This window comes from Emydura macquarii, unplaced genomic scaffold, assembly GCF_026122565.2.
Source record: "Emydura macquarii macquarii isolate MOO-44397 ecotype Brisbane River unplaced genomic scaffold, CSIRO-AGI_Emac_v2 contig_3548, whole genome shotgun sequence".
Lineage (NCBI taxonomy): Eukaryota > Metazoa > Chordata > Testudines > Chelidae > Emydura > Emydura macquarii.
Genome location: NW_027133685.1, coordinates 1 through 11,892, shown reverse-complemented (window position 1 = coordinate 11,892; position 11,892 = coordinate 1). Strand labels below are relative to the sequence as shown.

The window sequence follows — 11,892 nt, the reverse complement described above, 5'->3', positions numbered from 1 at the left end:
AGGTGAAGACTGTCCCTTCCTCCTTCAGGCTCCCTCAGGTTCTTGGTCTATTTTCTGAGTCTCTTGTAATTGGGTCTTGGCTACCCTGAGGCCCTCTGATCTATGATCCCTTGGAGCAGGTTCTAGGTTACCCCGAGGCCCTCTGGTCTCAATCCTTCTTCTGTCTGACAGTATCGCTGGCCCTTTTGTGGATATATGAGAGCGCCAATAATGCTGCGAGATGGGGATGGTGCATGCATGACCTGGACAAGCACTACCTCTTCTTGTTACTGATATCAGCATGATCAGTAGTGAGCCATCTCACCACACTGCTCAGAGCTGCTCCTCCCTTTTCAAGTGATGACGACGATGAAGACAATGGAGAAATCTTTTCCTCACACCACTCTTCCCCCTCCACACATCTACCAGACCAGCTCCATCACAGCAAAGGAGCTATCACACAGGGTCTGTAACTCAGAGCTGGTATGGACACCCATGGGCACCATACCCCAGTCTTTTAGGGGCTTCACGGGCTCCATCTCACACAGTCCTCAATCATCACAGGATGTAAAGGAGATAGGGACCAGGAAAGAGTTGGCAAGGTGGCGGATGGGCAAATTAAAGGGAAGAGACAGAGGAAAGGAAGGACGGAGGATTAACAAAGATGGGAGAGGCTTGACTAAGGAAAATTAGAATGTAGTTCGATAAAATTACCAAATGGGAAAACATTGAAAGGAAAAACATACAAACTGACAAGACACAGAATTATAACAGGAAGAAATATCTTCAGTAGAAAGGAGATGTGAGAATCATACTAGAAAGGAAAAAATAAAAGGATTAATAATGGAACAGTTACATTAATGGATATAGATGCACTGAAACAGAAGAAAACAAAGGACAAAGACTAAAATGGGGAGAAGGCAAGGTATAGGGAAAATGACTGAAAAACAAAAGCTATTGGGACATATTGGATAAAATTAATTCCTGGTGTAAATAGGAGCTACATCATGAAGTCAAAGAAATGAACGGGTTACCTTTACATTTTCTTTACACTAGAGAACATTTGATGCCAAAATGTGATCAATCAAAAATGCACAACTACTTGCTTTTATGTATCAGAGGACATGAATTTGAAATAGGAGTGGTGACTATGAGACCTTTTTATGGATGGAGATGGCCATTAGCATCTAATATTGCCCTCCTTGGGGGCAAGAAAAGCCATAATAGTAGGTTAAGAGGTGTTAATTTGCAGGAATACATGTTTTATATATTGCTGCACTAATGATGTTGGATTTTTTAAAAATTTGTAATATGTCTTTTCCACATCTGATATGAAATATTTGAGTACTGTGGAATCCTATAGGTTTGATGGAACTAGGCCTCCATTTTATGCTCTGCATCTAGTCTAGGGCTACGTCTACACTACAAAATTAGGTTGACGCCACTTATGTTGAACTAAATCCACAGCAGTTAGTATATCACTTGTGAATGTGCATACTTGGCTGCTGGTGTTCGACCTGTGCCTACTCATCAGGAGTGCTTGTGTTGGTTTACCACAAGTAGGTAGCCCATTGCGTAACTCACCATCATCTGGCACATAGCCTTTCGGGAAATTTTCACAATGTATTATAGGATACAAATAAGTTACGTGGAATGACAGGGAGCAAGGGGTCAAGTTTCCATCATGCAATGTTCTCCATCTCATAATGCCATATATATATTCCATAATTTTTGCACCTTTTTAAAGAGTCCTGCAAACCCACATGGGACTTTTGCTCTCTGGCATCTCTGACAGAAGCATGGAACCCACTGAGCCCTGCACTATTGTCATGAACCCTTACTTCTGTGCTGCAGCTGGTGGCACTGCCTTCAGAGCTGGGTGGCTGGAAAGCGGCAGCTGCTGGCTGGTTGCCTCACTCTGAAGGCAGTGCCACTGCCAGCGGCAGCGCAGAAGTAAGGATGGCATGGTATGGTATTGCCACCTTACTTCTTCCCTGCTGCTGGTGGTGGCACTGCCTTCAGAGCTGGGTGCTCATCCAGCAGCCGCCACTCTCCAACTGCCCTGGCTGGGCTTCCCAGGGAGGAGTTACTCAGGTGGGGGTCAGCCCCAGTCATACAGTCCAAGACTGCTATGCCCACAGGAAAGGAGGACCCAGGCGATGGCCTGCTGGCACAGCAGAGCGAGCCCTGCTGCCTTTGCCTCTCTGCCTGGCTGGGCGCTCCAGGCAGCATCACTTGCCTCCGATCTGACTAACCAGAGGTCCCAAGCCTGGGCTGTCCTGCACTTATTCCCGCTCCAGCAACCCAGACCCACCACCACCTTTGTTTGTGTCTGCCGCAGAGAGGGAAGCTGCACAAGTTTTCTTCTTGTCAACTTATGAGAGGCTTCAAAATCCCAAGCTTTGTGAGTTCATGAATGAGTTCATGAGTGAGGCTTAATTTTATTTTGAAATTGCATCTTGCACTATAAATTCATGAAAGATGGCACATGTGGAAGCCTAATATCAGGCATCCATTTTTCAAGAGCTTCACCATTGTGCCTGCAGCAGCTTCCTTCTATCATTGTGTCGTGGGGTCAACTCACAAGTAAGGCACCTACTCCTGGCTGTTCTGGGGATTAGCGCTTTCCAGGTCAGAGGCCAACTTCTGTTGTTTGCTGCACACTCAGACACCTCTCTGTCTTTCTCTTTCTCTGTGTGACTCAGGGTATTCTGTCTTCATGGCTTGGCCCTCTGGACAGGTCACCTTTCAATGACAGCTGTCTCAGGAAGTCTTCCCATTCACTGCCATGATGGTGCCACTTCCCCAGTGATTGGTAGGAGAAAATGGGCCCACCATCTATTAAAGGTTCCAGCTCAGGGACCCTCTAATCAGCAGGCTAGATCTGTACCCTCTTGAATCTTGATGTATTTTCCCTCAGTCTTTTCCTACACCTTCTCTGCCTAGTTTTTCGTCTTTCCCTCTCTACTGTCCAAAGAGTGGCCAGAGACACTCACACTGCAGAACCTTTCTTCTGCCAGCTTCCTGGCTTCATACTGGTCGCCTCTGTTCCTTCTCAGCTGGGCAAATCATCATTCAGGACATATATGATTAACTGACCTCGCCTCAGCCTCATTAACCAGTTCTATGCTGGTGTGGGGTGAACACCCATCACACATCCACAGGACATTTCTGGGTCTAATAATCCCAACAAAAAATTAGAACGATTAATTAATATACAGTAATCAGTTTTGTGATATATCAAGGGCAGAGGGTGGCAGGAGAATATGCGAAGGGAGATATATCAGCCCTAGGATGATCAGGGCTTTATTCCCTGCAGCCTAACTGAAGTCATGAGGGGGCAATTAGGAGCCAGTTGAGGCCAGTTAGGAATCAGCTGGTGCTCCATAAAGGGCTTTGCCCCAAACACACAGGGCACAAGCTGGAGGAAGCAGAGGTGTTGTGCTGTGCGGAGGGGAGCAGATTGGAGTAGCAGAAGCAGATTGGAGTAGCAGATTGAAGTAGTGAAGTGTGGGAGAGTGGAGGAACCCCAAAAAGGAGGTTCTGAGCCCAGCAAGGGGCAACAAGGACAGAGGGCCTGAGAGGCCAGAAGGACTGAGGGGGGAAAGTAGCCCAGGGGAAGAGGCTGCAGCTCCAAAATACAGAGCAAGCAGTCTAGAGCTGCTGGTCATAGGGCCCCTGGGCTGGGACCCGGAGGAGCGGGTGGGCCCAGGTACCTCCCCCCTCCCCCAGGGAAGATGGGGTGACGGGCACTTTCCTGGCCCCCCAACAGGAGCGAAGCACGCGATCCACTAACGGGGAGCTGGCCATCGGCCACACGTGGTGTCAGAAGTGGGATTTGATCGTGCAGTGGGGTTGACCAGGTGGGTCCCAGCCCACCCCATTACAAAGATGGAGGACGTGGTGAAGGCCCTGGTCCAAGCCACCGCGCCCCAACAGGAGGCTACCCGGGTCCAGGCAGTGGCCCAGCGGGAGGCTGCACAATTACAGCAGGAGACCAACCGCCTGCTGATGAGCCAGGCTGCCCAGGACTGGGCCCTACTCCAGCAAGTGGTAGGCCAGCTGAAGGTGCTGGTGGAGCGAGGTGGCAGCCAGGATGCTGGGCGGACCATACGGGCCAGCCACTACTTACAGAAAATGACACGGGAGGACGACGTAGAGGCCTATCTTCTCGCATTTGAGAGAACAGCCCTGCGGGAGGCCTGGCCGCAAGGTCAGTGGTCCAGTATCCTTGCCCCATTCCTAGGGGGAGAGGCCCAGAAGGCCTATTATGACATGGCGGTGGAAGCCGCTGCAGACTACACCCAGCTCAAGGCTGAAATCCTGGCCCGATCTGGGGTAACGGTGGCGACGCGAGCCAAGAGGTACCATGAGTGGCGGTATCAGGAGGACAAGGCACCCCAGTCCCAGCTGTTTGACTTAATCCACCTGGCTCGGAAGTGGCTGCGCCCTGAAGCTCTCCACACCGAGGAGATAGTGGAGCTTCTAGTGCTAGACCGGTACATGAGGGGGCTACCGCCAGACCTCCGAGCCTGGGTGGGCCAGAACGACCTCTCCACCTATGACAAACTGATCACCTTGGTTGAAAGACACTTGGCAGCCCGTGAGCTATCCCTGAAGCCCCAGGAGAAGACATGGCAGGCCCAGAGGCCTGGCCCTAGCTCCGGTTTCGGGACTATTGGGAGGCCCAAGAAGATGGGACCCAGGCACCGGGACATTGAGGCACGGCCTGAGGACCAAAGGGGGCTGGGAAGCATAGGGGGCAAGCACGGAGAGGCCCGACCAGATAGCCCAGGACAGAGGGGGGCCACTAACCGGACATACCGGTGTTATGGGTGTGGGGAACTAGGCCACATAGCAGCCCAGTGCCCCAATGGGGAAGAACCCATGCAGTGCAATCTGGGAGGTCCTGGGGGGTGCTGCAGTCTCATCAGCCTGGTAGGGGTCATAGAGGCCCCCCATGGGTATACCAGGCCGGTGAAGATGAATGGCATCAAGACCACGACCCTGGTAGACTCAGGGAGTGCAGTTACGCTGATCTCCGGGAAGCTGGTGGGGCATGACCAGCTGACCCGGGCCAGGCACACCGGGATAATCTGCGTGCAGGGGACTGTGAATTTCTATCCTTCAATCCCAGTGAAGATTGAGATCCAGGGGAATACTAGCCGGGTGACAGCGGGGCTAGTCCTTAAGCTCCCCTACCCAGTCCTGATTGGAAGAGATTTCCCTGGGTTCGAGAACCTACTCCCCCCAGTAGAGCCCGGGGTGGATGGCCAACCCCTGCCAGAGACCAGGACACAGGCAGTCAGCTCTTCCCCCCTTTTGCCAAATTTTCTCCAGACATATTTGCTCCCCCCGGGAGACCCCGGAAGTCCCGGCGGGAAAGGAGGGCAGCTAAAGAACTGGGGACACGGATACTAGCTGGCACCCAGAAAGCTTCCCTGGCCAGTAGGCAAACCCGTTCGGCAGGCCAGGGGACTGCTCAAGCTAGCGAGGACCCAGAGGCAGGTCCCAGTACCAGCAGAAGTGGCCCCAGGGAGGAAGCAGAGATTGGGGCCCTTGAGGAGGGCCAGATAGGTCCCCTGCGGGGTAATTTTGGGCAAGACCAGGCCAATGACCCCCTCTATGTAAACGTGAGGGAGGAAGTAGTAGAAATAGATGGCGTGCCTGTAGAGGGCCGGACTAAGGGTCCCGGACCGTACTATGTCCTGAGGCGCGACCTGTTGTACCGTGTGGCACTGATATGGGGGGAGGAGGTGCAACAGCTCTTGGTGCCACGAAAACACGTCAGGACAGTGTTGGAGCTCGCCCATAGTCATTTATTCGGGGAGCACTTGGGAGTAGACAAGACCTTGGACCGCATTCTGAGAAGGTTTCACTGGCCAGGAATACAGGCAGAGGTCCAAAGGTACTGCCTCTCCTGCCCGGAGTGCCAATTACACAGCCCCCGGCCTCACTTACGAGCCCCATTAGTGCCCTTACCCATCATTGAGGTTCCTTTTGAGAGGATCGCTATGGACCTGGTGGGACCACTAGAGTGATCAGCACGGGGCCATCGGAACGTACTCGTCACTCTGGACTATGCCACACGGTACCCCGAGGCCATTCCATTAAGGAACCCCACCTCGAAGGCGATTGCGAAGGAGCTACTCCAGGTCTTCGCTAGGGTGGGCATCCCCAAAGAGATTTTGACAGACCAAGGGACCCCTTTTATGTCCTGATTAATGAAGGATCTGTGTACCCTGCTCCATATCCAGGCCCTGCGGACCTCAGTATACCATCCGCAAACGGATGGCCTGGTAGAGAGGTTCAATCGCACCCTCAAGAGCATGATAAGGAAGGTAGTGGCCCAGGATGGGAAAGATTGGGATGCCCTGTTACCCTACCTGATGTTTGCGATACGGGAAGTCCCTCAGGCATCCACTGGATTCTCCCCCTTCGAACTCTTATATGGTCGCCACCCGCGGGGCATACTAGACATAGATAAGGAGGATTGGGAGGAGCAGCTCAATGCAGGAAGAAACGTCATCGAGCATGTGACCCAGATGAGAGAGTGGATTGCCCGGGTGACTCCCATTGTGCGGGACCACCTGGAAAGAGCCCAGGAGGCCCAGCGAACCTACTATAATCAACGAGCAAAGGCACGGAAGTTTCAGCCAGGAGACCGGGTAATGGTGCTGGTGCCAACAGTGGAAAGCAAGCTCCTGGCTAGTTGGCAGGGTCCCTACGAAGTCGTAGAAGCCGTCGGGGACCTGAACTATAAGGTGAGGCAACCAGATCGCCGGAAACCGGTACAGCTATATCATATCAACCTGCTGAAGCCCTGGCAAGATCGGGCAGCATGCCTGACCGCCCGAGAAATGACCTCCCACACAGGCACTCCACAGGGGGAGGTGAGCGTATCCCCTGAATTAACTCCTGAGCAGCGGGTGGAGGTGATTGAGATGATCCAGAGAAACCAGGACGTGTTTTCCAAGTAGCCCGGTCGGACAAAGGTGGTCCACCATCATATTATCACCAACCCGGGAGCACGGGTGACGATAAAACCCTACCGGATCCCAGAGGCCAAGAGGGAAGAAATTAGGACGGAGGTAAGATGGATGTTGGAACTGGGGCTGATTGAAGAGTCCCGCAGCCAGTGGTCCAGTCCCATCATCCTAGTCCCCAAGCCTGATGGCACCCTACGCTTCTGCAACGACTTCAGGAAACGGAACGAAATATCTAAATTTGACGCCTACCCAATCCCACGTATCGACGAGTTAATGGACCAGTTAGGCAAGGCCCGCTACTTGACCACTTTAGACTTGACAAAAGGTTACCGGCAAATTCCCCTAGCCAACGACGCTAGGGAGAAGACCGCCTTCTCCACGCCAGATGGCCTTTTCCAATATACCGTTCTCCCTTTCGGACTCCACGGGGCCCCTGCGACCTTCCAAAGGTTGATGGACCACCTACTGAGACCCCACACCAAGTATGCGGCTGCCTATCTGGATGACATGGTCATCCACAGCCCCGACTGGGAAACGCACCGGGAGAAAGTGGAGGCGGTGCTTGACTCCCTCCGGAAAGCGGGCCTCACTGCCAACCCCTCCAAGTGTGCCATAGGGCTGGCAGAGGCCAAATACCTAGGCTATGTGGTAGCGAGAGGCCTAGTAAAGCCCCAGTGGAACAAGGTGGAGGCCATCCAGGCCTGGCCCCGACTGGCCCGTAAGAAACAGGTCAGGGTGTTCCTTGGAATTGTGGGGTATTATAGGAGGTTTATTCCCCACTTCGCCACTAGATCAGGCCCCTTGACTGACTTGATAAAAGCTCGGGGCCCAGATATGGTAAAGTGGACGGAGGCGGCCGACAAAGCATTCATGGACTTAAGGACAGCCCTGTGTAGCCACCCAGTGCTTATAGCCCCGGATTTCAAGAAAGAGTTCATCCTCCAAACAGATGCCTCGGAGACAGGGCTAGGGGCTGTACTCACGCAACTAATAGAGGGTGAGGAGCACCCGGTCCTCTATCTCAGCAGGAAGTTCCTCCCCAGAGAGCAGAGATATGCAGTGGTGGAAAAGGAGTGTCTGGCAGTCAAGTGGGCCATGGAAACCCTCAGATATTATCTACTGGGGAGGCGATTCACCCTGGTAACGGACCACGCCCCGCTCCGGTGGATGCACACCAACAAAGAGAGAAACGTACGAGTGACCCGCTGGTTCCTCTCCTTGCAGCCCTTCAACTTTCGGGTGCAACATAGGGCCGGAAGCCAGCACGGCAACGCTGACGCCCTGACCCGCCAGCACTGCCTAACGTCCCACGTAGCCCAACCCCATGGTGTTGAGCGGGGCGGGGGGGGGGGGAAATGTGTGATATATCAAGGGCAGAGGGTGGCAGGAGAGTATGCGAAGGGAGATATATCAGCCCTAGGATGATCAGGGCTTTATTCCCTGCAGCCTAACTGAAGTCAGGGCACACGCTGGAGGAAGCAGAGGTGTTGTGCTGTGCGGAGGGGAGCAGATTGGAGGAGCAGATTGGAGTAGCAGATTGGCGTAGCGAAGTGTGGGAGAGTGGAGGAACCCCAAAAAGGAGGTACTGAGCCCAGCAAAGGGCAACAAGGACAGAGGGCCTGAGAGGCCAGAAGGACTGAGGGGGGAAAGTAGCCCAGGGGAAGAGGCTGCAGCTCCAAAATACAGAGCAAGCAGTCTAGAGTTGCTGGTCATAGGGCCCCTGGGCTGGGACCCGGAGGAGCGGGTGGGCCCGGGTCCCTCCCCCTCCCCCATGGAAGACGGGGTGACGGGCACTTTCCTGGCCCCCCAACAGGAGCGAAGCACGCGATCCACTAACGGGGAGCCGGCCATCGGCCACAGTTTGCTGTCACCGTCTATAAATATCAATATATCTGGAGAATGCAAAGATTTGTTTGAGATGAAGTTTCTGTAATAGAATCCTGTACTGATTTGCACCTGCTTCACTGCAGCTGTGTCTCTGTTGTGACAATGGAACCAGCCTGCTTTTAGGAGAGAAACTGTCATGGCTTAAAGACTATGGACTATTGACATCCTTCTTGGATTTATGGGAAGGCTGTATTTCCGCTTTTGACCAGTGTCATGTTGAGACAGTGTGGTGCACTGGGAATCATTGTTTAGACTAATTTTGAGAGTTAGGGCTTGTATTGGTCGGTACACAGATAAAATGCACCTGACTTTAAATTTTCCAGGCAAGTCGACTCCATCTTTAAATATTATAATTGAAATCCCATTTTGCAGCATGAGACCAACAGGAAGCCTAGGCAACTTGTGGAGAAAAATCTGATTATTGTGGATAAAGGCTCTTGAAAATCTTATGCCTGTATTGTGCAGGAGGTGCAACGTGTGAGTGATATCCAGGGTTTTCCCAAGTAGAATGAATAGTGGGTAGTCCAATCTGAAAATGAAGGCACAATAATAAAATAATAACAATAAATCAAAGTAAGGAAAGAAGTTCAATAGAAAAATGTCTGTGAATCTGGTCATGGAGAGTCACTGCACAGCAGTGTGGAAGAGGATATACAAATTAAATGCATGAGGAAAGAGTAGATCATCACATTTGTAGTAGAACCTTTCTGAGATTTGCATCCCAGAAAACACAGCTGTCTTCTACGTTGAATAGCTGAAAACATACCTCCAATTTCTTTTTCAGCTGTGATACAAAGACCAGAAACCTAGCACTTCTGTGAGCCTCAGAAGCTGGGCAAGCATTAGTGACCACAGGCAGAAACATGTTTCCTGTCATTCTTATTGCTTTGATCATTTTAGGAGTTGAGTTCATTATAGGGATTATAGCAAATGGATTGATGATCGTTGTGAATTGCCGTGAGTGGATCAGAAGCAGAAAACTGACCTGTTGTGACATGATCCTGACTAGCCTGGGCACCTCCAGATTTTTCCTACAATGTGTACTACTCATTAACAATATTTTCTTTGCATTATCTCCAGGGATGAAAGGACTGTGTGATATATGGAGAACCTTTTATGCTATTTGGGTGTATCTAAATATTCTCAGTCTCTGGTTTGCCACCTGGCTCAGTGTCTTTTACTGCGTGAAAATCGCCAACTTCAGCCAATGCCTCTTCCTCTGGCTGAAGCAGAGAATATCAGGGCTATTGCCAAAGCTACTCATGGGCTCCTTACTGGTCTCCTTGGTCACCTGTCTCCCTGCAGTCAATACCATACAAAGAAAGTACATAGGCAATTCAACGAATATGCTGTCAGGAAACACCACAGGGGAATGTAGACGTAATTCTGACCTCATTGTTTTGTCCATGCTTGGCTATTCCTTTCCTTTCTTTATATTCATTGTTCCTGCCATACTGTTAATCACTTCACTGTGGAGACACAAGAAGAGGATGGAAAAAAACACAAGCAGTTCCAGAGACACCATCGCCAAGGCTCACATCAGAGCAATTAAAGGTCTGATCTCTTTCATTTTTTTCCACATTTCTTATTTTGCGTTATTAGTACTATTTTTATCAAAAATGTTTGTCAACAGCAGCGTCTACTTCAGATGGTTCTGTGTAGTGGTAATGTCTGCTTATCCTTCTGGACACTCTATTATCCTGATTATGGGTAACCCCAAGCTGAAGAGGGTAGCAGTGAGGGCTTTGAGCTATGCAAAGGGCAGGCTGAGAGATGAGGTTTCATGAAACGGCTCATGATCAAACTCCACAAAAACAGCCCCTTCTTCTCTTCTATTTATCAAATAATTTCCCCTACCTCAGCATGCACTAAAATTAGAAGATTTCCATCCAGAGCTTTGCTTCTTGAGGATAGTCATCGAGGACAATGTTAAACTTAGGGTAACATGATTCTTTTTTCTTAAATCTTTGTGAATTAATAACTCATGGAAGACAAGGGCAGACTCCTAGTTTACAATCAATAGATTTCCTGAGACTGAGGAGTGGAAGAGTCCTTGAACTGGTACCAATATCCACTTGTATCAGGGTTTTAGGGTGAGCGATATTGACTGGACCTTCCATGGCCAAGCTATGAGATCTCCAGAATACCAGATGCCTGGAAGGACCTCTAATGATCTTGAGGATCCTGACACGAAAAGACAAGAACATCACATTAACAAATGAAAACAAAAGATGACCCAGAGGATCTACCCCGCTATGATGAAAGGTGCTTGTGGCTGCCACCACGTTAGCTTTTGATCCAAAGAAGTCACAGACCTAAGTTAAGTCAATGGGTGTGCCAAGCATTCTTTCAGACTCTGCAAACTCTGTCCCTTTATATAGTAGAGTCAACTACAAAAAAGTAAGGACTGTCCAAGGCATATGGCAGGTCAGAGCTGCATGAACTGAAGTGTTTCCCTTATTGCAAATGCAGGGGATAAGATATTGATTTTGCAGCATTTATGTGTTAGGGACAGAAAGCCAGAAGAAACCCACATCTCCTTCTCTGGGGCATGACCTTAGGGGATGCAGAGAGACAGAGTTTCTTGGGCACAGCACTTGCTGGAGTGGCAGACTTGGGAAATGTTGAGGAAACTGCCTGAAGTTGTTTGTTTCTACTCTGTTCAGGGAAACGGGACTTTATATACATTTTTGTGAATGAACGAGATTACATTAAAAACTATCACCCGACTTGCATAATCTCTCATCCTAATGGCAACAACCTGTCAATGTCCTGAATATTGGCTAATTGCTTATGCCAATGGGGAACACTGGCATAAGGGGCAGGTGAGAGCTTCCAAAAGAGAGAAATTGTGAGTCGGTATTCCTGCTGAACCAAGTGGGAAGAAATATTGAAAGGTGCTCAAAGCAATCAAAGCAAATCAATATCAAATTGGGATTTAACGCTGGCCAAAAGAAATTAAAACAAAAGCTGAAGACGTTTCCAAAAGGAACTAAAAAAGACCTAAAATAAGTGCTTGAGACATTTCAAAAGTAAT

The 11,892-nt window shown here is 50.3% G+C and overlaps 1 protein-coding gene across 1 annotated transcript; it reads left to right on the top strand.

Moving 5' to 3' along the window:
* The first annotated feature begins 9,718 nt into the window (after nucleotides 1-9,718).
* LOC137145545 (taste receptor type 2 member 7-like) lies at nucleotides 9,719-10,642 on the top strand. The gene has a single exon (XM_067536400.1). The coding sequence runs from the start codon at nucleotides 9,719-9,721 to the stop codon at nucleotides 10,640-10,642; it is 924 nt and encodes a 307-aa protein (XP_067392501.1).
* The last annotated feature ends 1,250 nt before the right edge of the window (nucleotides 10,643-11,892 follow it).